General features: G+C 36.3%; 1 protein-coding gene and 1 long non-coding RNA gene across 2 annotated transcripts in view; both read right to left on the bottom strand.

Moving 5' to 3' along the window:
• The window catches only part of LOC149787114 (uncharacterized), a 67,766-nt gene extending 66,847 nt beyond the window's left edge, over positions 1–919 (bottom strand). Inside the window, exon 1 of the mRNA XM_089978078.1 lies at positions 171–919. Within this exon, the coding sequence (XP_089834204.1) occupies positions 171–759 (589 nt within the window). The 5' untranslated portion in view covers positions 760–919. The remainder of the gene's footprint in view (positions 1–170) is intronic.
• LOC149787107 (uncharacterized) overlaps positions 1–24,700 on the bottom strand; it is a 458,590-nt gene that overhangs the window by 137,510 nt on the left and 296,380 nt on the right. The window lies entirely within an intron of this gene.

Here is a 24,700-nt window from a genome sequence, read left to right as displayed (position 1 = left end):
ATTTTAGTTGACATATTTAAAACTTCTTTAACTTCATAATGAAGTCGTAATTGAAACATATATAACTCATATTTGTTTCCAAAGGTGAATCTAAATCATGTAAATATTTAAAGTATGTAGTTTTCGTCGTCGTATGATGTAAAATTGGATGTATAATAAAATAGAAATACCTGGTTGTTGTGAATAATCCAGTCTGTACACTGTTATCACATTACTCTCCCTCCTTGTTGTGTACATAACTCCATGCTGGTCATCATAGAATATTCCATAGGGCCTTGATGACACCATGTGTATGGTCACTAGTTCACCGCTGTCGGTCAGCTGATGAATTCTGTTAGAGTTCGAGTCAATCACGTACACATAATCCCTGTCAGTCATTATCCACCCTGGTGTTTTTAATTCCTGGTGTTGATACAGAAACTTTTGTGTGCGTGGACTAGAAATATCATATGCATGCACACCAGTATTAAAGGTGTAATGAGTCTGACAGGAGATGTAGACAGTGTTGTTTTTTATGGCCACTTGACTAACGCCCCCTTTACCAATCATGTGAGTTGAGTGAACACGCCCATCAGTAATCGATACAATGCCCCAACACATCATGCCGATGTCTTTCCAACCGCTGACAATGAGTTTGTCTGATTTCAATTTTGACACTGAATCGCATCCATTAAATTCTCTCATTACATGTAATGTTTTGACCAGTTTTATGTCATCTACGGATTTCAATGACAGGATTAAAATCGATCTGTCCCACATACCCACAGCCACTTTCGTCTTGCTAATAAGACAGACACCTATGGGACTCCCCTGCAGTCTGTATGATTTATACAGTTTCCCGTCAAGATGACTGTAAAGCTGGAGAATACCTGCATTCTTGTCTACGACCAGCAACTTGTCTTCGATTAGCACAACGCCATTGTAGTTGGGTTTACTGCCGGCTGTGGATAAAGAAAGCGACTTACATCAGGATACGGAATAAACAAAGTATAGACATATATACTTTTAGTAAACAATCCAAAATAAACTTGTACACACACCCACACCCACCCACCGACCCCCCATATATATATATATATATATATATATATATATATATATATATATATATATATATATATATATATATATATATATATTTCTGAATAGTCTACAGTCGTAAATTTAGCCATCACCACCATTATCGTAATAGTCATATTATTCGTATTAGTACAGGATTGTTGATACAGTTTCAATAAAAATTAAATTTAGCTTGCCCATTTTTGCCCCCTTCCTTATGGAACCTCCGCGTTGCTTTTTATGCATAGTGTAACGTGATCAGCAACTTATGTTGACGTGGCTTCATTTATCGTCTTTTTGGAATTTACTTATAGCCTTTGCTTTGGACGTATTTGCAAGTATTAAACGCCTCTTGCAATTTAGTGACTAGCCATATCTTAAAACCAGGTGCTATTTTCTGATAAATAATGGAGCTCACGACGTGGCTAAATGGAGCCCTTTTACAACCCTCACCTCTATTATACTGTGAATTTGTTGGGTTATTATTCCATAGAAGCTATTCAGTATTGTCCTAATTAAATCAATTAAAATATTTTCATACGTATTGAATTTTACACGCATGTTTATGAGTTTTAATCACGACCTCCAAATGGGCAGCATTTTATCAGCAATTGCCCCACCCACCTGAACTGTCCTGTGAATTAAATTCATATTCTACCATGTCTTCCAGTTACATGTCTTCAACACACTCATGCCCAATTGCATTTAAAGAAAACAAACTCATCGGCTTTCTTCATACCTTTGGCATTAGCCTTTATTTAATGTTTGTGAGTGGACATCACACTATATTAAATGAATCTTCCATATGACCACAAGGAACTTTGAGACATCATGTTTTGTATTCAGTTCAGTCATTCCCAACAATGCTCAGTAAAACCACTATTATCTATCATAATGTACATGCATGCTATGAACACTTTTACTTGGTTTGAGCAAGCAAGCAGTACCATCATCAGGTAATGTAAGCCCCACTCATCCATTATTTCCTTTTAATATCTTTTGGTTTTCAAATGAAGATTAAACCCAGTTATAGGAATATTTTTTAAGAAAGTCTATTTCCTGCATTATGTCGATTTTCACGAAGAGAATGATAATCTGTGATTATCATAGCAAAGTATGTGTCGGTAACACTTTAAATGATATCAATAACTCCATTCTTACGTATTTTAATTTGTATCCATTATATGTGTTGTAAGCAGAAAATATAAATTAACTGAAGCTCATTATATCTGACTGTTCTTAAGCTATAAATATTTTTCATTTTTCATTATTTATTTTATTAACATTTGATAAATTGCCTTCAGTGTTTGCAATGAACAGCAGCACAGCATATAGGCTTAAAACATCATAACCATTTTGTATCCTAATTTCAAGCCATCCTTTTTGTGGACCAAGTATTCAAACCTATGCTGTCGTACCAAGAGGTGGCCCCAGTTGTCTGAGTGGTCAAGAGTTTACTCCATTATTAATCACTGCCATCTCATCTCTGTCCATCTGGGTTTCACTCTCAGGCTCAAATATTGTGGGTATGTGAGAAAGCATGCCATTAGCTTCCTGTGTGTTTGTGGTTCTTATCGCAGTTTTCCCTTGTTCTTTCTCTGCCAGTTGTAATGGCCAACATGTACAGCTTATAACGTGATAAAAAATAATGGTAAACTCACATCTCGCTGAAGAAAATGTAAGAGTTTGTGTCTCATTTTATTTACTCTTTGAGACAAAATGTTGAGATTGTTTAATAAAAAAAATATGAAGAATCTCACCCTCAAAAATCTCCAGTCTATATTGTTTTAAAGTTTTACAGTTCCAGATAGCATGTTATAAAGACAGTTCCATTGCCAGCCATAATAAAACATAGAAAGATGCTACTTGCATACAGCTTTTTTCCTTCTTCTTCTTGGACTAGTGGATAAAATGGTTTTTCCTCACTTCCCCCCAATTCAATCATTGAACATACTATCATTTATCATCACCATCCTTCCATTCCAGTAAATATGTAACATGCTAGTTATAAGTACTTATTATGCCTATCGAAGGGATATAACTGTTTGCCAATATTGATACACTGACATTGAGGAATTTTGTATGCGCTTTTTGATGATAATGTCTTTTTTCCCCATAATATGAACAGATAATTTAACTATGTAGTACAACAGTCCTATTAGTATGAACCAGGTTAGCAGTTAACACTGTTGAAGATCATTTGGTTTATTAAAGAAACTTAATCTTGCTACATCTTTTATCACCTAATTATAGAATACAAAGTAATTAATACATCAATACAGACTTTTTACTATATATGGTATTTATTATTTGTTTTGGTCATTTTAAAAAGGTCTGTATAAATTTTTACTTTGAGTAATAACAGGAACCTTGATTGGCCCAATCAAACACTCTCTATTCTTGGATGTTTTAACCAGTGAGATATCAACAAAAACAGATAAAGAAAGAAACTATTTAGGCAAACCAGGCTAAATCAGATATTTAGATATGATGAGTAGGTCCTAATGTATGTTTAATCTCAGGTGACGGCTCACGTTTTAATTTTGCATGCCAATTTAAAATTTAAAATGAGACCTTTTAAAAAAATAAAAACATATTGCCGTTCTTAATCAACAGCCACTTATGGGATACAAATAAAATGTAGTAAGCATGTTTTATTTTATAATACATAGATGACCTGTATAGATTGTCATGACATTACAATTGCACACCAGACCTAGGTTCAGTTACAGTTTAATGGGTGTAATTGTGTAATTAATTGCAATTACACTATTTGTAATTGTAAGTGAACATCACAGATTTGGTGTAATTGTAACTGAATGTCAAGATTTGTGTAGTTGCTCAATTACAAGTCAATTTCAGATTTTGAAGCAAAGATATTTGTGGCTTATTAATTCCAAACAAATTATACAAATTAAAAAAGTGTACATATTTATTTTAACTGCCAGGTATTAGTCTAATAATATACGTACTGAATTTTGTTCACCTATCGCAGATCAATACCCCAGGTATAGGCCTACAGGGCAAAGTTAAACCTAGCAAAGGCAATACTGTCTTCTTCAACTCTATATCTTGTTTTAAATGAACTGGACAAGGGCAACATAATGTATACAATAGGAACAAAATGTATAAAGAAAGCATCCATTCTTTTTTCCCTTGATCCATTTGTATCCACATGATTTTGAGCATTATACATGTCCTTTTAAAAAATCAACCCCTATGTTCATTGTTTGCACAATGAGTAAGGGTGGTGGTGGGTGTATGAAACTAAAGAAAGTTACTGATCCGTAAAAATACATATAACAGAACAGATTTGATTCTGATCCCGAATGCCATTTCTTGTATCGTGTGTTCGAGTTTCAAATTCTTCTTAACACATGCCCTTAGTAAAACAGTGAAAACACAAAATGATGCAATATTAGATCTAAAGTTTCACCCATCATTTTCTCCAATAAATTTATTTGATTTATATCAGAAATCGTTCGCAAAAAGTCCACTTTGTTTACGTTAGATATAGTAACCATTTTGTATTCGGAAATGTCAAAGTTGACAAATGGAATCGGGTCACATTTATTACTTCCAGTTCAGTATCCACGAATGTAGTTCTAGTCTATTTTTAGAAAAAAAATTCCTCTCTCATTTTGGTGGTGATATAAGAGTTTTATTTATGCATTTTTGGTAGGGATTTAAAGGCAATTGTTTATTCTTGATAATATGAGATCAGGGCGTTGTTGTCTGTGTGTATTTTGGCGACAGTGTGCAGTGAGTAATAAGGCCTTGGTGATGATCCGGAAGTGAAATATGTGTTCTGTTTACATGCTGCTATGTTGACAGTCCACTATCTCAAAAAAGAGCAGGTCATCCTTTTGACAAGAACTTCACCGTGAGGTCATCTTTCAAGGTATTTTAGATTAACATATGATTTGCATTGATTATCACACAGTGGAAAAGGTCAGTACCGAGAAACAAATGTAAAGAACATATAGTAAAATTAATTGTGTTCTATGTCCAAATGCTCTAACTTGTCGTAAGGGTACAACTCTTCTTCTCGGATCAGATGCTCTTTAGGTGGCAGGGTCCAGTTTCGTAAATTTCCTAACATACGGCTTTGGTGTGACTTTTCAGCTATTATTGTTTACTATTTATAGATATGGATATATTAGTGAACTAGGTGTTTCTGGCTTGTGTTGTTCTTGAAATTGATGTGAGGCATGTACACGTTCCATAGTCGCTCTGCAATATGTTGATAGTGAACTACCAATAATCGGCTATGAAGAAGAGCTAGCCTCCCATAGCGGTAGACACGTGGGTTCAAGGCAAGTAGAATATCTCAAAAACGGCTTGGATGACAACTATTCTGAATTGCATCAAGCTATTTAGTAGACAGCAGTTTTCAAAATTTTCATGCAGGGAAAGGGCTTGCGTTTGCACTGTAAGCACCGCATGCTGTCAAAAATGGCCATTGGATGTGAAATTTGCATGTATAAAATAGGGGTTGGGGTACATAAACTTCTTCTGCTATGACTTCTCTGGTCAAGTGGATAATATTCTTATGCTTTGTTTTAATATAGGTATCTAAAATATGGACCTTTTTTACTTCAATTGTGTATTTGATTTTTTATGATTTTTGTTATGTCGCTGATTGCGGCATTAAATTTGTACATAAAAACTGGCCCTGTTCCCTAAGGAAAATTGATAATTTTGTATGGTGCAGTCAGCCACATCTATTATACTTTTCTGTTTCTTTGTGTGTATTTAAATATTTTGTATGCATTAGCTTCATTATGTTTCCTTCCTTTTCCCATATATCACTTAGTGTTGTATGTAATGCCCTTTGGAGAGGGAGGTAACTGTGTTTTGTACCTCAATGTGAGGACTGTTTACGTGATGACAAAGTCGCACACTTTGGACGTAACTTATTAAATATGGGAACAAAATGGTTACCATAATGCATTTTATTGCTCTTTCCATAGTTGTCAAGGTTTGCACCCCTATTTTTATGAATATTATTCACATTTCAATACAGACACATAGAAACAATTGCATAACATGTCAACATGCATTAATAAGTAATTTAACTCCACAGGAGTAGATAGACTTCAGAGGAATTATGCATAAACATACTGTTGTAAATGTTGAATGTCACCAGTGGAACGGTATTAGAAATAGTGATGAATATGGCATATTGCTTGCTAAATTTTGGTGAGAAGAATGAAAGTTTTAGCACACCGACGTAGTTTATGCCTTAATGATCCCACTGTGAAGTTGACATAAGAGATTCATATCTCACACTTGGGTGATAATAGGAAATGTTTAAGTGTTATGCTTATATCTTGAAATTTCTAGGTTCAGTAAACAAAGGTGGAAAAGCTTACAATTTAAGTGGGGGGCCCCGAGTGGCCCTGTGGTCTAAAGCACCCTCCGTTACGGATCACTGCCATCTCACCTCTGTCTGCATGGGTTCGAGTCTAGGATCCGGCTAATGTGGGTATGTGAGAAAGCTTGCCAGTAGCTTCTTGTGGGTCGGTGGTTCTTCCCGTGGCTTTCCTGGGTTCTTCCTCCACCATTAATACTGGCCACCATGCATAGACTATTGTTTGCTGAAAAATGGCGTTAAATCCCACAGCAAGAACAACAACAATTAAGTGACAGTTTCATGCATTTGATAATACACATAAAGTTTCTCCTCTGAAATTCTTATGTTTCACTGAATGTTAAAAGTACATCAATATCACTTGTTTCTTTTCTTTTTGCAGGTCTCAGTTTGCATGGTAAAAGATTAGGATTAATCGGTTAGTCATGCTGAAAGAAGCAATAGCTTGAATCTCATCCAGATACACATTCTGATCTAAGTGCACAAGAGAGTGAATTTGATGGACAGATTTAGCTTCTGCAGGAGCTGTTTTATGGTATGTGTTTATTAACAGCCAAGCAGGTGAAATGCTTTTTACCTTGATCTGAATTTTCCACTGTAAATATTTGTTCTATACCTTATCTTATTATTTACTATGATTTTGCAAACTCCAGAAAGCATTGAAGTCAGTTGTAAGTAAATTAGTTTCTCAGAAGAAATTTCTCTGTTAAATGGTACTGAGTAATTGTATATTTATGGTCAATTTCATTGGATATGTATCAATGAATTTATCTGATATGTCACTTTGTAAGTTTATCAGGGTCCCACACATCAGTATGTCAATATTCCAGCACTGTCTAATGTTAATTCATTAAAATTTGACTTCTCTAGACTAGCTAGACTTGTGTTGTGATTACCACCCCACCCCCCCAACACACACCAACACAACACTGATGCTGCTATGTTGCTATTAACATCCCCAGAATGATAATGCAGGGAAAGAGCTTGCGTTTGCACTGTAAGCACCACATGCTGTCAACAATGGCTGTTGGATGTGAAATTTGCATGTATAAAATAAGGGTTGGTGTGCATAAACTTCTTCTGCTATGAACTACCATTGACTTCTCTGGTCAAGTGAATAATATTCTTATGCGTTGTTGTAATAAAGGTATAAAAAAATATGGACCTTTTTGACCTCACTTGTGTATTTTATTTTTTATGCTTTTTTATACTAGGTTGCTGATTGCGGCATTAAATTTGTAAATAAATACCGTTCCCTGTCCCCTTATCGTTAAATTGGAAACAACGATACCAGCCCGTGTTCCTAGTTAGATGTTCGATTAATTTCATTATTTTCTATTTATAATATGTACATGAAACAGTTCCAGGAAAACAGATGGATTTCTTGAATGTGAAACCATGTTGTCTCAGATTCATTCTATTTTGATACCACATACTAGTAGACAGTCTAAATTGAAAAGAAATGGTGCCAGACATCGCAATAAACGGGCTTTATCGATGTGACTGAAGCATGTTATATGACTGAAAAATATTGAAGGAGAGACATTTTGTTCAACTTAAAACATGTTGCATCCAGAAAGGATAGATCAATATCACTTTACAAATTTTTAAATAAGAATGCGATAAGGATGTAATACAACAGTCTTCCTTTGTGGACGACTATTCGCGAAGATTACTGTAGACATGTAGACTAGTTAAAGACAGTATTATGCATAAATAATTTATCGATTTATTTTGTGTCTATACTCTTATACTAACTACTAGTCCATATGGATTTAGCCGATGTGTGACTTTTAACTGCAGATCCAGATAAGTAGCAAATATAAACGTACGTTTATCATACAGTTTTATGTAATTATGGCATATAATATATAGACTGATCTGGTTAATGTTTAGATTTCACTTTTCGCCACTTATATTAGTAGTAATTACGTTTATACCTCTCTTGGATGTTGGCATGTATGAACTGACAACAAAGCAGTTCAGCTTTACATTTATGCAACCTATCTTTGATCGGGTGCTTGAGTAACCCCGCGTCACATGTGGTTACATATCCATTGTTTTAATTCTCTCAGACAAGTTTCTGTCCTTGGAGGGTAAAGGTGACAGAATGAGAGCCATTGTAGTTGCATTTAATTTTCAAAGTGATTTACAATCTGTCCAGTTTATGCATCATGATCGTAACATTAGGTCAATTATATGCCATCGTAAAAATATTTTTTCGATAATACCGTGATATCAGAGTAACGCCACTTGCATAACCTGGAATCTACATGGCGTCTGTTTATCGATCATTCCCCACAATCATCTGATTTAAACTCTAAATGAGGTGCATGTTAATACTGAGTAAAGAACTCCAAACAGACATATCTAATATCTCGAATGACACTATTTTCATGTACTTATTCGCCGATTGCTAACTTTAAGACTCACAATAACATAGCACTCCAGTGTACGCATGGCACATTTTAATAACTATATTTAATACAAGAGTAGTCAGGATATTTTCTGCCACTATGCTGAATATAATTATAATTGTACATCCATCTGCAGTCTAATTACTGTTGGGAACGGCCATTGTTGTCGGTCAACCTCCCACGTACCTTATATATTTACATCATTGACGTCTTTATGCAGTATTTATAGATATCTTTATTTGTAATGGAAAATATGAACGAGATTTTTTGGATTAATACTGCAACATCTTGGGAGTGCCAGTATTCATCAGAGAAAACGAGTTCATATTTTCCCATACAAATGCAGTAACCTTTTTATTATATACTCGATTTCGTATTCTACCTAAGACTTAATTATAAAAAATACACTACAAGAAACAAAGTACTGAATTTGTGCTGTATGCCAAAAAACAAACACAGATTCTTCAATACACCGTAACAATATTCATGCGCACATAACACCACCCAGCGACCTCTGAACTTAGTGGCACGCTTGACACCAGTTTAAAAAAGAATTATCATTTTAAGCAGGGATGGACGAGGCTTGACTCATCTGTAAGTGTTTCTGTTCTGCCATTGAATATTTGGAATCATGATGTGGGTTGAATATGAACTGTTTCAGTTAAAATTATTTAAAAAAAAGCTATGGAATATCACGCTCATTTCATTTTGAGTGCAGTAAGAGATTTTTTTTCGCCATTGGAAATGTAGTCGAAATTAAAGTACAATTTTGCGCAATTCTGACAATATAAAGTTAATGGAGACAAAAATGAGCAATCATAATACTACTTATCACATAGTTGGTACACGTTACGTATAATTTGTGCAGTTTCATATGTCTTTCGTTCAATTTATCTATCACATACCTTGCGTCTCTAGTTCCAGGGTCCCATCCTCGACCAGACTGCAAATAGATTTTTGTGACACTGCTATGCCCATCTTGTTGTTTAACTTGACTGTGGATCAAGACGTACTGTCTCTAAATGAAGCGAACCGTTAAACGAGCACAGTTTAGATTTTAGGCATGAGCTGCAAAATATAGAGAAGAAACTTCAGGCCAGAATCCATGTACATAACTACTTTCAAGTATTCAATACTTGTAAAGATATTAGCTTGTCTGTAAAAGAACAATATCTCGGGTATCAAGGAAACATGTACTATTACTCACTACAAAACTAAGTCTAGACAATGTGGGTGTGTGAATAGAAACACCGTGTATTATTTGCTTTGCTAACGAAGTGGGAAAGAGTATCAACCATAATTTATAATGTAATAAATTGTTTTCCTCGTATATAAGTATTTAAGTCCATTGCCAGCTACTGGGAAGAAACTTAACGATTGAGAGATACACTTGCATATTAAACATGTGCATCACGCACTTGTTCTAGTTCACTAGGCCGAATCCCGATTTTATGGTATGGCTCGTTGTCTGTCAACCGTAGTCGTCGAAGCAGTTTGTCAACCAATCATAGGTAACATAGAAGTAATCCATTTTAATAAATAATGCCCGTAAACATAAAAGTAAATGATTTTTGTAAATAAACCTTCTGATCATAGATGATGATCATTGTTATAAATACTCCTGTTTAACATAAAAGTAAATCATTGTATTAAATAATCCTCATCTTACACTCTTAATTTTGTACGAGTCATTTCTACTTGCTTATATGTAATAGCGAAATTGATGTCTTATTTATCTGATACGGTCCCATTTAATGCATACTCTCTTAGATTTGTATAGTTCATTTCAATCGGTTTAAATATTGAATTGGTATGCAGCACATGATCTAACTGATTTTCAAATACCGGCCTTGCAATTAATTTGCCTTGTAAATTGGTGTTGTGCCAATTTAGTTCGAAAAAAGTTTCGACCTTAGACTAGCATGTTCCTCATATAGTTTCTATGTAGTCCATCTTTAGATCGTAAAGACAATTTCTTCTTTGTATCACAGTGTAAGGCATGGTCGTTTGGATAATTAGACAGTGTAATGCATGGTCGTTTGGATAATCAGACATTGCAAAGCATGTTCGTTTGGATAATCAGACAGTGCAAAGTGTAAGGCATGGTTGTTTGGATAATCAGACAGTGTAAGGCATGGTCATTTGGATAATCAGTGTAAGGCATGGTCGTTTGGCTGATCGAACAATGTAAGGTATGGTCGTTTGGATAATCGGACAGTGTAAGGTATGGTCGTTTTGATGATCAGTGTAAGGCATGGTCGTTTGGATAATCAGTGTAAGGTATGGTCGTTTTGATAATCAGTGTAAGGCATGGTCGTTTGGATGATGAAACAGTGCGAGGTATGGTCGTTTGGATGATCAGACAGTGTAAGGCATGGTCGTTTGGATAATCAGTGTATGGCATGGTTGTTTGGATGATCAAACAGTGCGAGGTATGGTCGTTTGGATGATCAGACATTGTTAGGCATGGTCGTTTGGATAACTAGACGTATAAAACCACTCAAGATACTTTTTTTGAATATCCGTATCAAGTGTTTACTCTGACACTGTTACAATACATTTGTTACCGCATAAGTTAACTCAGTATTATCTTTATATATATTGATTGTAGTTTATTATAATAAAAATGAAACATCAATAATTTTGACAGGTCCAATACACACATTCCGGTATATATCCGCCAATTCAACAGCAACTTTGTTTTTGTACGATATATGGCAATAATGCCATGTACGAACAGGTGCAAAAACAGTCTGATGAAGTATTTATTTATTTATTTGGGCTACGGTAATTTTCTGAATAACCAAACCTGAAACATCTAGAGTTTTAATAATAACATGATTTCTTTCATATTGTGGTTCAGTTAGATGCAACAAGCAGAAACATGCATAACTACGTCCTATACCCTGTTACTCCTTGTTGTCCTAAACATTCTAATCCTTACAAATTTATTGACATTTTAACAAATGTATGCACCAGATTGCTTATTAGTGTGAAGTCTAAATTTAGCCATTCTATGCATGTGTATGAAGACTGAATTCAATCTTGGGGCGCCCACACACAGGGACAAGGGGATGCTTCCCATCCACCGATTTCACCTCTAAACATATTTTGGCCTACATCCGCAAAACATAATAGTTGACCACTACATGTTTGCCCAGGAAAATAACTATGCAGGCTCCTCTGCTATGCATATGTATCAAGTCTTTATATGCATCTGTGTGAAGTCCAAACTAAACCATGCTATCAATGTGTGCCCAATCTAACATTCAACCATTCTGTGAATCTGTATCAAGTCAGAGCTCAACCATGCTATCAATGTGTGTCCAGTCTAAACTCAACCATTCTATGAATCTGTGTAATTACTGATCAATAAATACCTTCAACATATATGCCATTCCAATAGCATTACATACACTGACTAGATACAAATTCCCATAATTGTGCAAACAGTTGATATAAATGTGTATGTGTATACTGAGAACTGCGAAATGTATTGACTACATAATAGTCCCCCACCCACCCCAGTTGTGAACAGAGGTAACATGAACGTGTGTTCGTGCAATTTTATAATAATATAAAGAAGACTAATACTTACACAATTTTAAGTAAATCCCTTCAAATCTAATCTTCTTGAATTTACACAATGTATATCTTCTTCGCTCCCAGGACAAAATGGTGTTGCTCTAAATAAACCAGTCCAACACTGCAGATAATTTCTTTAGCATATAGTAATATTGATTTGGAATTTTAACATAGCTTTAACAATTTTTCAGTTATATAGCTACTGGGGCATCATGTCGCAGACATATAGCATAATGTCCCACCCAGTCACATTATCTTGACACCAGGCCTACCAGTCATAGCACTAACCTATTAATGCTGAGCGCCTAGCGAGGCAGCTGTTAGTACCATTTTTATAAATCTTTGGTTTGAACCTGCATCCTCCTGCATCCGTTGCGGACCACCTAACAACTAGGCCACCAGAGTGGTCAGCAAAATCTCTGTAACTATACATAGAAACTATATATCGATGCGGTGGGTGAACCAGGGTAACTTTTCAACATCGTGATCTAACATGGGATGACAGCGGTCAGAGGAAATGTTTGGACTACATGTATACACAAAAGCCAACATTATAATATAACATTTAGTGAGAGAAGTCAGAGGCATCTTGAACTAAGTCAATACTTAAAAGACAACTTTTGAATCTAACATATGGTGAGAGCGGTCAGAGAAAACTTGTGCTAAATGTATAAAGGACAAGTCAACATGCAAGCTATTAGGTTGCATTCACACCATCACTCACAATCTCCTCAAGATCCGGGACACAAGGCATCGTATATTTTTAGTTGCATCTAGTCTCCAGTAGTTGTGCATAACAGTCACTATAAACTGTGCCACGCTGCTACCTTTTAATTGTTGTCCATCTGAATGTCAGCTTAATTTGTGTATCAGAAAACACTAATCTTTATAATTCAAGGAAACACTCAAGTAATAAATCTAATGGATGACAGTTTATTTTAAAAAAACGCAATATTTATTCATTTGTTATCTATTGTAATTTTCTTAATAACAAACTAGTCATCTAAATAGGCATCTTCGCTCTTTCATAACAGGGCTAAAGCGATTTGAAACAAGTAGAAACATACAAAACTTTCATTCCATACTCATTTACCTTTTTCTGTCTCCAGTAATTGGCATTTCAGCATTTGTATAGAAGCAGCTGGAGGTGGTAGGGTGGGCTGATCTTCCAAAAATTGGTATTTGCACTTATCAGGGGTTTTCTTCAACATGGCTTCATATATTTGTTACAAACACCTGAAAAATGCAATCCATGAGAAAAAGAATCACACCAAATTTCACAGACGGACATAAAAATAGTGACCACTAGCGCGCAAAAAATCACACACGAACAGAAAAAAATCATAACCCAATATGCGAAAAAGTCTCACCCAGAAAAACCAAACAACGCCAAAAAATGTTATCCAAACCACAGACTCTTTGATTCCAAATGTGGCTTGCATAAATATTTACACGATAATGCGAACGACTCTGGTAGAAAAAAAACAACCACGTACAGGGAAAACATTATTAATTGCATCCAAAGTGGTCCCCCTGCACGCGCAGATACGAGTAGTAGCTAAGTGACTGGCTAACATTGCACTAAACCAGTCTGTAAATGACTCATTTGTATGACTATAGTTCAATAACGCAAAACGTCTTAAAGTGACCAAGATATATTTTCACGCGCCTTCTGAACAACACACGCATATCCTTGTCCAAACAGCGGTTGACATTCGTCAAGCTTACTGAACGGTGACAAAAAATAAATCGCGTTAAACACTACTATCGCAATCACTAGTAAAGGCCGGGGTGACATTAATTTTTTTTTCTACTTGTGGGCAACTAGTTGCCGGGCAATTACCTGTTCGATGCAGTATTGGAGATTCTGATGACATTTTTGATTGCTTCGAAATTTTCCATTCGGCGAGCGCGGCATTGTATTCCTCGGAAATAGTAGCTTAATCGTCGTTGGATGCAGAATATGGTTTTGTGAAGAGTCTGAGACTGTTTTATGCGGGTGCAATTATTTTTATGTGTCTGTACGCCGCCGATACTCCACCGACTGAAATGGAGATAGCACTAAATTTCATGCCGACAGGTGCTTCTACTTTGGTCAAAGTGTGACGATTACAGTAACACCAAGCTTGACTGTCAATGCAGCTGCAATCCTACATGCTGTATCGATAATTCTGCCAATGCTTTCATATCCATATAGAATTGTTTTGGGGGTGAATATTTAGTTACACAGTTGCATATCAGCTTCAGTGATCTTGTCACGTCAGTACTTTTGTCAGAACTGAATATGAGTCACTAATATATAAATTGAGTAACTCCAAATAGAAACTCGATGCACCATCAATAAGTGGCTGCGTTTCAAGGTTTATCACCTAGATCCAACATGTACACATCCTCGCCATTCTTGTGTACCACGATTGACATTACACAAGTGAAGTGGTAGGAGGAATATCACCACAGATAAATAGTAAAAATTCTAAATTTTGCTCCATTAAAGATCGAAAATCTATCCACACCTGTCAGCATGGCTGTATGCTTGAATGTGTTATTTTTGCCAATCCATATGGCCTTTCCAGATGCAATCACACGCATGGCAATGTCAGTTACGTCTTTGGGTTCTCACTTGCTTGCCAAACTGTGGAATTCTACTTAGTTAACGGTAGCTATTCCTCATTGATGTCTTTGCGCTGTAATGTCAATCGCTCTCCAATTGTTCTTTGAATGGTTGTAACCGCCGCGACGTCCTCAATTGTTGTAAAATTAACACAAGCGAATTCGATGGCAATCAATGCGGGTTTTATCATTATCAATTAGCGAGGTGATTGGGGCAAGATTGGGACTCGCCTGCGTTGGAGTTTTCCTAAGCTTATCCGTGATTCTATCGAGTTTATTGAAGTTCTCATGTAACGTTTTAAGTGATGGTCTAGTGTTTGCTTGGTCACGCCAGTAATGGCAGTCGTTTTTCTCGTGAGTTTGATCATCAGAGCAATGTTTGCTCCAATCCCGATGTGAGATCTTCGCGCATGTATTGACACGATTACAACCTTTGCTTAACAGTTTCTTATGCTTGCATAGAGTTTTACGGCCTGGAGTCGCTGACTTACGCTCGACGGTGTCATTGTATTTTTTACGTGTGTATGCGGTCATATCGTAGGTGAGGAGACATATATGCATTCACGCGACAGTGAAATACCTGGTCATGACCAATCCTGTAACTACCATTTCTGTCAGCGAGATTGATGGTGAATATCCGTATGTTCAAGCACTGATGTTCTTGTATCTACCTCGTGAGAAATTCCTTGCCGGGTTTGCCAGTTTCTCAATCATGATGTCATCATAGAAACTACGTTGTTGATAATTTCGTCGAGACGGTTGATCCTTGATGCCGGTGATAATTCAACTGGGTCATGTCTTGATTTTCTTCCGCATTGATGTCACAGAAGTCATTAAGAACGTCGTAGCATCGCTGGTTATCCACGAATGGTGCAGTCAGGTACAGTTTGTCCCACTTGTGCAATCTCATGATTAAATTGAGTAATAGCTAGGTTTTGTTAGATTCGGACTGTCCATTGATGATAGAGTTGGGTAACGCCAACTGATATTTGAAAGGAGTCAGTTCTCACGTCATTGAAACGTCACATATGTCCATGGCGTTAGACGGCATATGTGAGTACACACATTCCAAGCAAGCGTTCATACTGTGTACGATGCAAGGCTGTCTGATTGGCTGCCGAGATATATGAGTGATGTACAATTGATTCACGTGTTGAGGACGATCACGCGAACTGTGGTACTTACTCGCCAGTCGCGAGGAGACTCAACGGCTTTCCGTGGACGTTGACTTTGATCTCCAAGCACGACCACTTGAGTGCTTGTTTGCATCAACCATTTTAGTAGGATTTTGGGAACTATGCAGATCGCATCCCATATAATGACCCGTGGAAATCACTTTTTACCTATGAGTGCCGGATCCCACGTGTCACCACTCTCTTAGTTTAAATGGATCTGCAACCGTCTTTCAGAAAAACAAATTGGTGGCCGGCACATTGACATCGTCACAAGAATATTGTTAAGACGATATTCTTCAACAGCAACGTTATCTGCATATTCTTGGTGGGCATATAACTGCTCTTGTTTGATTCACCAGTGCCAATATGGTATATCCAAGGGTGAGTTGAATATGTCTTCATAAGTATGTTGTATATCCTATTCAGGGTACCACGGTTTTCACAGCACTTTCCTACAGGCTTGAGCACCGAAATGTCTTTGCCAAGGAGATGGTTTAGGTTAATATAAAAGGAAACAGTGACAATTGTGGGGAAGCTGTTAATCATCGCGAGCAAATTGATGCTCACGTATGCGAGCTTGGGAGATCTCAGATATATGTACTGTGGTAGCTATCCATTGTAGTGATTGATAATATATTTGAGGATATTATTAGTCAATGACATGCAGTCCTGATCCAGAAAATATAATTCTGCCTGATCAATAACTAATCTGCGATACAGACTCATACCAACATTCAATAAACCTGTAATTGTGATTTATATGCAAGGAATGGTTCAGACATGGCAAGACTTGTTGGTATGTTTTGGTCAAACATAAAATGCAGTTAAACAATTGTGGCCAATCCATGTGCATTTCTTGCTCCATCGTTTGGATACGGAGGAATAAAGTGAGGTATAAAACACGAAGGGACAATCGGATGGACGTCTGTGGAAAACTCAAAGCTGTTGATCCCGGCAAATCCAGGCAGGTCAATATGGGGTAGAGGTCCATTGATGGATACGCGAGCAAGATGATGCATGTGATGTCCGAATCATTCAAAATATAGTTGACATTCAAAGCACTCTATGGTCGGGTATTACCGTGTTGATGCTGACAACATTATCGACATTACATCGGATGTTCCATAGACGATCATTCCCTGCGCGACACACATCGTTGAATATCTTCGAGTAAACTCTTTAGAGTGGGTCTCTATTTTTTGTTGTAGAACATTCTGCACCAGGGACGTGACTGTGAATATGCAATTGACTATAGCAGCTCTGTCATATGAATATTTACATTTGACGTGCAGTTGTTGATATTGATAACATTCGCAGGCGGTAGCACAGACTGGACGACGTTGTCCGAATGAGAATTGCGATAAAATATTCAGAAAGACACTTTATTGTTTCTTGTAACATCAGTGGTCGAGTGGTAAGGCATCACATTAACATACTCTGACTATGCGTTTTACTGGTAATATTAAGCTGTGTGTCGATGAATTCAGTGATACTATTTTAGTTTTAATATTTACCAGAATTGTACTGAATATTCCCCGTTATCGTCTGAATGGCGTTCAGATGTTTGATTAAAACTTCAACACAGCTACATCTGCGAGTTTATCTAAGTTTCCATGAAAATGATGTTCCCATGCCGAAATCTTTCTACTTCGTTGTTCGATCAATCCATGTCCACAAAGCGTGTTAGTGGAATTCTTAATAATACGTTGAGGTACATCATTTTCACACCGTTGTGCATTTGTAATAATGCATCATGACTTGTCTCATTCGTCACGTAGATTCTATATACCACTTCGGTGACCCGATATGCATTTTCATAGTAAACATTATCAATACCAATCAGTCAACCAGACGGCCATGTTTTTGTTAATATAATGACTAACTGACCATTTCAATTTTCTTTCTGTACCAGCTCCATCTTGATTCATATCACCCAAATCTCTGTACAATAAATCTAATCCTGAAAAGACAATTTTTGATCTGACAATTTATTGATAATCTCACGAGCATTTGTATCGTCCATGTGTGCATCATCGTCTACATGGTGTCCATGGTGATATCTTGCTCGGGTCGTTTTTGTGTATCTAATTGTTCGGCCTGCCATGTTGAAAAAAAACCTGGACGGCATCGTTAGAGGCAAACTCATTCTTGACATCATGAACATACTCATGCAGTGCTGACACATTTGTTGTGAAGTTTACCCGTGTAAAGCGCTGAACTGTCAAGATCAAAACGCCTTTACAAAGCAACTTAAATCAGAAACTTTCGCCCTAGTTTTACCTTGAAGTTGATCTTATTAGTCATTTCGATTGTGGCATGCAAACCATTCATTGGCGTAGAAGGGAATAACCTCATTAAGTGAACATACTCATATTGTTAGTCATACTTTCCTTTCTGATTTGCGATTGGTATTATATATATATATATATATATATATATATATATATATATATATATATATATATATATATATATATATATATTTATATTGAAGAATGAAAACAAATTCATTTAAAATTGTCATGCCATTTTTTGTGAATATCCGTATGAATATTGTCATCATAAGCCAAGGAATAGAGAATGGTTCTGTAGTATTTCTCCATTTAAACAAATACATAATCATAAATATTTCTTGAGAACCTTCTCAGTGCCAGCTTATTCTCTATCGCTGATACCACAATTGTTTTTACTTCATGAACTATGTAATATTGCTCAAAACAATGGTCAGAATTGTTATGAAAATAATCGCATATTTAGGGCATCCAAAATTTAATGTTGCACCATCTTAAGTTGACACTAAAGAAATCCTGACTTACTGCAATGAAAACTAGTGGAAAACCTTTTGTCATTGGCTTTGTTTTATAGATATGAAAACTGACCAAATATATCTTATGATAACTAAATTCTAAAATAGCAATTGTTATTTACTAAATTGTGATTTCATATAAACGTATATATGTACAAGAACACTGTAATGAATATGCACTATTGGTTTTAAGAGTAACATACAATTTCAACTTGGTACGACTCACGATTATGCTATTTCATGCAAAAATGTTAGGGGGAATGTGATAAAAAGGCACATAAAGTCTTCAGAAGTACCTGGAACATAGAAAAAGTGAATTTATTCTTGAAGTTGAATGGTTACAAAACATTTATATATAACCATATGTACAAAAGCAACTTTCAGCATGAAGTAACATGAGGTCAAGAATTTTCAAAAAGTAAACAAAGACCAGTATTACAAATGGTGGACAGTACATGTGTTTGAATGCTTCCTGTGAATTTATTTGAAAAGATATCATACAGATGGGTTCATTTTTAAAAATCTGCACTCTCAAATTAAGCAGAAAATATTCGCTTTTAAAAGCAACATATAATTTCAACTTGTGTATGACTCAAAAATATAGTATTTCATGCAAAACTGTTGGGGAGTTGATTAAAAGGCACGGGGGGGGGGGGGGTGGGGCTTCTGAATAACCTGGAACATATAAAAAGTCAATTTATTCTTCAAGATGAATGTTCACAAAACATTTCTATATAAAATATATGTAAGATATATGCAAATGTCAGCTTGAAATAACATGAGGTCAAGAACTTTCAAAAATTGCCGAAGTCCAATTTTAAAAATGGTGGGCGGTACATGTGTTTGAATGCTTCCTGTGAATTTATTTGAAAATATATCATAAAGATGGGTTCATTTTTAACATCTGCACACTCAAATTATGCAGAAAACATTCCATTTTTATATATTTTATAATTATGAAAAAATCATCCCCTGTTGCTACTTCAAAATTCTGAAATATAGTTAACTTTTTTCTTTTTTCGTCCCTACTAAACACTAGCTACGATGTCGTAGCCTCAACTTTATTTGTTGTGGTTGAGTAGGAGTAAGGGTACTAATATTAGTACTAACTAAACACGTACATTTTAATTTAATACAAGTGTCTCTAGATAAGAATCGTATGTAGAACAGATGACCTGACATTGATAATATCTCAGTGATCACAATCACATACATAATATCAATACGTTTAGTATCAATGAGTCGTTGTACTCCTGTCGAGTCTCTAACCTCGAAAATACATTACACAACAAAAGTTGTACAAATATTTTGTGATAAGTTTGGTATAATGAATGACAGTACGTCTGTATAATCCGATTCCTTACTATAAACGTCTGCCTTTTCATACAATCAAGTTTTCGTGTGTTTTTGAATCCAAATTATGTCATATTGTTGTCATTGTTTACATTTTGTACGTACCGATGTGCCAGGAAGAGTTACCGTTTTTGCTGGCATGAGTGACCTTTGAAAAAGACGTAAATCGTGGGTTTTCCGCAAATATTCGCACACATTTTACCATTATTCTCGTAAAAAGAACTCCAAAATATTTAAAAAGTATGCGTAGATGAGAGTATATGTTCGTTTGTTTATTTTTTCAACGTTCTGAATAATTCGGTTTTCGTTTTTTTCCGTGAATAAGTTGTAGAAATGGCCCAGTATTATATACGCTAAATACAGACATTTGACCTTTCAACCATTAAAACATTCGAATGTAATAATGTCGGCTTTTTACGTATTAAAGCGGAGAAAGTACCGGGTGTAATAATAATAATAATAATAATAATGAGGACTTTGTATAACGCCTAATCTTTAGAAGCTCCAAGCGCTTTACAACATTAGACAACACCTCTAAGATAAAAAGCATATAATAATATTATTACAAAAACAAACACCATGAAATTAGAAAAACATTAAAAAATAAAACAATAATATAAAAAAACATACCTAGAATATTTCAGGTAGGAAACATTATTAGATCTTTAAGTTTATTCTTGCAGTCGAAATAACTGAGTTTTGAGAGCCCTCTTGAATGTGATCACGGTGTCTTTGTGTCTAAGTTCAGTGGGCAATTCATTCCACGTTGCTGGGCCTTGGTATTCGAAAGAACGTTGTCAATATGACTTTGTTTTCATAGTGGGAATAATGAGCATACGATTGTCAGAAGAGGAGCTTAAGTATCTTGCTGGTGTGTACACATGGCTGAGGTAGGATAGGTATGTTGGACTAGAGTCCGACAGTGAAACGTAGCACAGAGAATACATTTTGTGTTTGATTCTGGATCGAATGCTCTGATCGTGGTACTCTAAGTATGATCCGAGCAGCTATGTTTTGAACGTTTTGAAGTTTCTGGAGTATATATTGAGATGAACCAGACAGAACTGAGTTACAATAGTCCAGTCTTGAAAGTACTAATGAACACACAAGTGTTTTAGCGGCATCAACTGAAAAATATTTGCGAATTGAGCTGATGCGTCTCAGCTCAAGATATGCAGCCTAGCACATGTTCATGACATGTTGGTGCAATGTGAGAGTACTGTCCAGAGTAACACCTAGGTTTCGTACTGATTGTGTGAATTTAATGTTGGCGTTGCTTATATTTATTGTTTGAGGTAAAGGATGTGAATGAGAAAGTCTTTGTGTTGTAATCAGAATGGTCTCAGGTTTATCATCATTCATCTGCAGCTTGTTACATGTCATCCATGATTTCACATCAGAAAGTTACCTCTCTACACTTTGGATGGTAGCATCAACTTCAGTTGGGTGGCTAGACTTGTATATTTGGGTGTCATCAGCATACAACTGGTGAGACACTGGATGATGATCTATGAAACTTGAGAGTGGCTGAGTGTACAGAATGAAGAGAACGGGTCCAAGAACAAACCCCTGTGGAACACCACAACATAGATCAACTGGGCTGGAGTGTATTCCATTTGCAGATACAATTTGTGTCCTGTTGACCAAGATGGACTTGAACCACAGTAAGGCTGTATCATGAATGCCAAATACATGCTGGAGACGGTGAAGTAATATATCATGGTCTATTGTATCAAATGCTGCAGACAAATCAAGGAGGGCGAGGACTGTAATCTTTCCACTATCCAACGCAGAGAGAATGTCTTTAACTACTTTTAGAAGAGTAGTTTCGGTACTGTGGTAAGGGCGATATGCAGATTGTATATTTCTAGAAAGACTGTTTGAATTTAGATAAGATACAAGCTGGGATAGAACAACCTTTTCAAAGATTTTTTATATGAATGGGGATTAGAAACTGGGCGGTAGTTCTTTAAATCGTCATGGTCTAGGATTTGTTTCTTCAGCAGAGGCTTTACAATGGCAGTTTTGAAAACTGATGGGAATCCCCCGGATGAGAGAGAGGTATTAATAACATCAGTTAGTGAAGGCAATACTGGATCTAAGCACTCAAGCAGGAGTGATGTTGGAATTGGATCAAGTTCACCTGACTTTGGTGCACTCTTCATCAGGATTGTACTTACAAAATGCATAGAGACAGATTCAAATGCTGCTAATGGTTGCCGCTCAAATTCTGTATCCCAACTGTATGGTGACGACGAGTCAACTGAAATTGTGGTGTCAAGCTTATCTCTAATGGTTCGTACTTTGTCACGGAAGAAATTTGCAAACATGTCCGGGAGGTCGACTGGAGAGAAGGTAGTTGGAAGTGGTGTTGATTTGTTCCTTGACATTAGCTTGTTAGTATTCTCGAAGAGCTCTTTGCAGCTGTAACTTTCCATGATCTTAGTAGTGTAGTGGGCTGATTTCGCTGCATGGACTATATTTGTGACATTCTTCTTAGCGACTTCATATATTTGCTTATGAACAGTGAGTCTGGTGGAAGCCAGAGCCTCTCAGCTTTATGGCGGTCTCTTTTAACAGTGTGAAGCTGGTCCCTAACACTGCTATACCATGGAGAACACTTTTGAATTGATACTCTGCACTTGGTAGCTGATGCATGTTTGTCAAGCAATGAACGCAGACAGTTACCGAGTTGTTCTGCGGTAGGAGGTAAGCAAGTTGTTAGGTTAGCTTGGATGTCGTGCATTAGTTCTTTTTATCATACGGAGGTTTCTCTTAGTAGCAGATAAAGGTAGAGGGTTAGGGACTGATACGTCAAGATGGCATATAATGCAGAGGTGATCTGATTCAGGGTCATGGGATACCAGGGAGGACCATATAATGTTATCATCAGGTCTATGACGAATAGAGTCAAAAGTGTGAATTTCCATAGTCCAGGATATTCGGAAACTGCTCCAAAAAGAGAGAGTCAGCCAGCTTGTTTATTCTACTAGGAGGAGGGCGGTATAGGCAGAAAAAATGGACTGACCTTTGCTCCAGTGTGAGTGTGGTTTGGACTAGTTTGAACGATGTGTGGTCGAAATTGAATGTTGTGGTGTAGTTGTAATGAGGTTGACATTTTGAGAAAACGTTAATCTTGATCGTCAGTGCCCTCTAGCGGCGTCCCCGTTGCTAATATATATATATATATATATATATATATATATATATATATATATATATATATATATATGATGTGATGTGATGTGTGTGTGTGTGTGTGTGTGTGTGTGTGTGTTTTGACACATGAGTGTGGGCACACAGATTTTAAGGCTTCGCGACCATAACGATCCGCATGAAGTTTGGAGAATACATAACAGAGCGTTTAGGGTAAGTTTCCACCTCCACGCTATTGGCATAATACAAGCACTTGCCTTTGCCGACCACTGCCATTTCAGGTCTGTCCGTGTGGGTTAGAGTCTCGGCCATAGATCTGTGTAAAGTCTGAACTCAGCCATGATTTACATCTAAATCAATACTGGATAATCAATACTTTCGAAAACAATATCATTCCAACAGAATTTCATACAGTGATTGGATATGAATTTCTGTAATTCGTAAATATAGATAATATGAATATGTATGAATGTAGTTAGACTGATACTGGCAGATAACTGCCACACTATTCATTGTGAAAACAGATGAATATAGGTAATTTGTGTAGTTTTAAAATCATTTAAAGAAGACTAGTACTTACATACTTTACATGAATCCCTCACAGTGTGAGCTTCTTGAACTATCATGTCCTGTTGCTATAAACAAACCTAACAATTAACGGGGTGGGGTGGGGATTTCTGAAGCATGTTGCAACAAGCTTGGTAATGATTGTGTTGCAAACTATCAATTCAAGGGCTTTTCACGGATCAAATGAATTGTATTGTAATGCTTATACTTCGTTCGTCTGGTTTGTTCAAACAAATGAAGGCAGTTAAAATAACACGAAAGATTGAACAAGGATTAAATTATGACAACAAAATTTCGACGCTTGCATACAAGTGTTTTTAAAGTTTATTTCTTTGAATTTAGTAACCAGATTACTTGAATCTATCTATCTATCTATTCTTTCTTTTTTCTGGTTTTCAAGCCGAAAGACACTACTCCCTTCTTTTTATTCGACTCCTACAAATACTACCACAACAACAAAAATAATGCAACTACTACTAGTACTACTTGTGTTGATGCTGATGCTGCCGCTGTTGCTGCCCAAACACTCAAACCACCTCTCAGAATCTCATCAAACAGTACTATCACAACCACTATTACTATTAATGCTGTACCTCTT

The sequence above is a fragment of the Sinohyriopsis cumingii genome, chromosome 12 (genome assembly GCF_028554795.1).
Source record: "Sinohyriopsis cumingii isolate HCF-2022 chromosome 12, ASM2855479v2, whole genome shotgun sequence".
In the NCBI taxonomy this organism is placed as follows: Eukaryota; Metazoa; Mollusca; class Bivalvia; order Unionida; family Unionidae; genus Sinohyriopsis; species Sinohyriopsis cumingii.
This window is presented reverse-complemented; position numbering and strand designations above follow the sequence as displayed.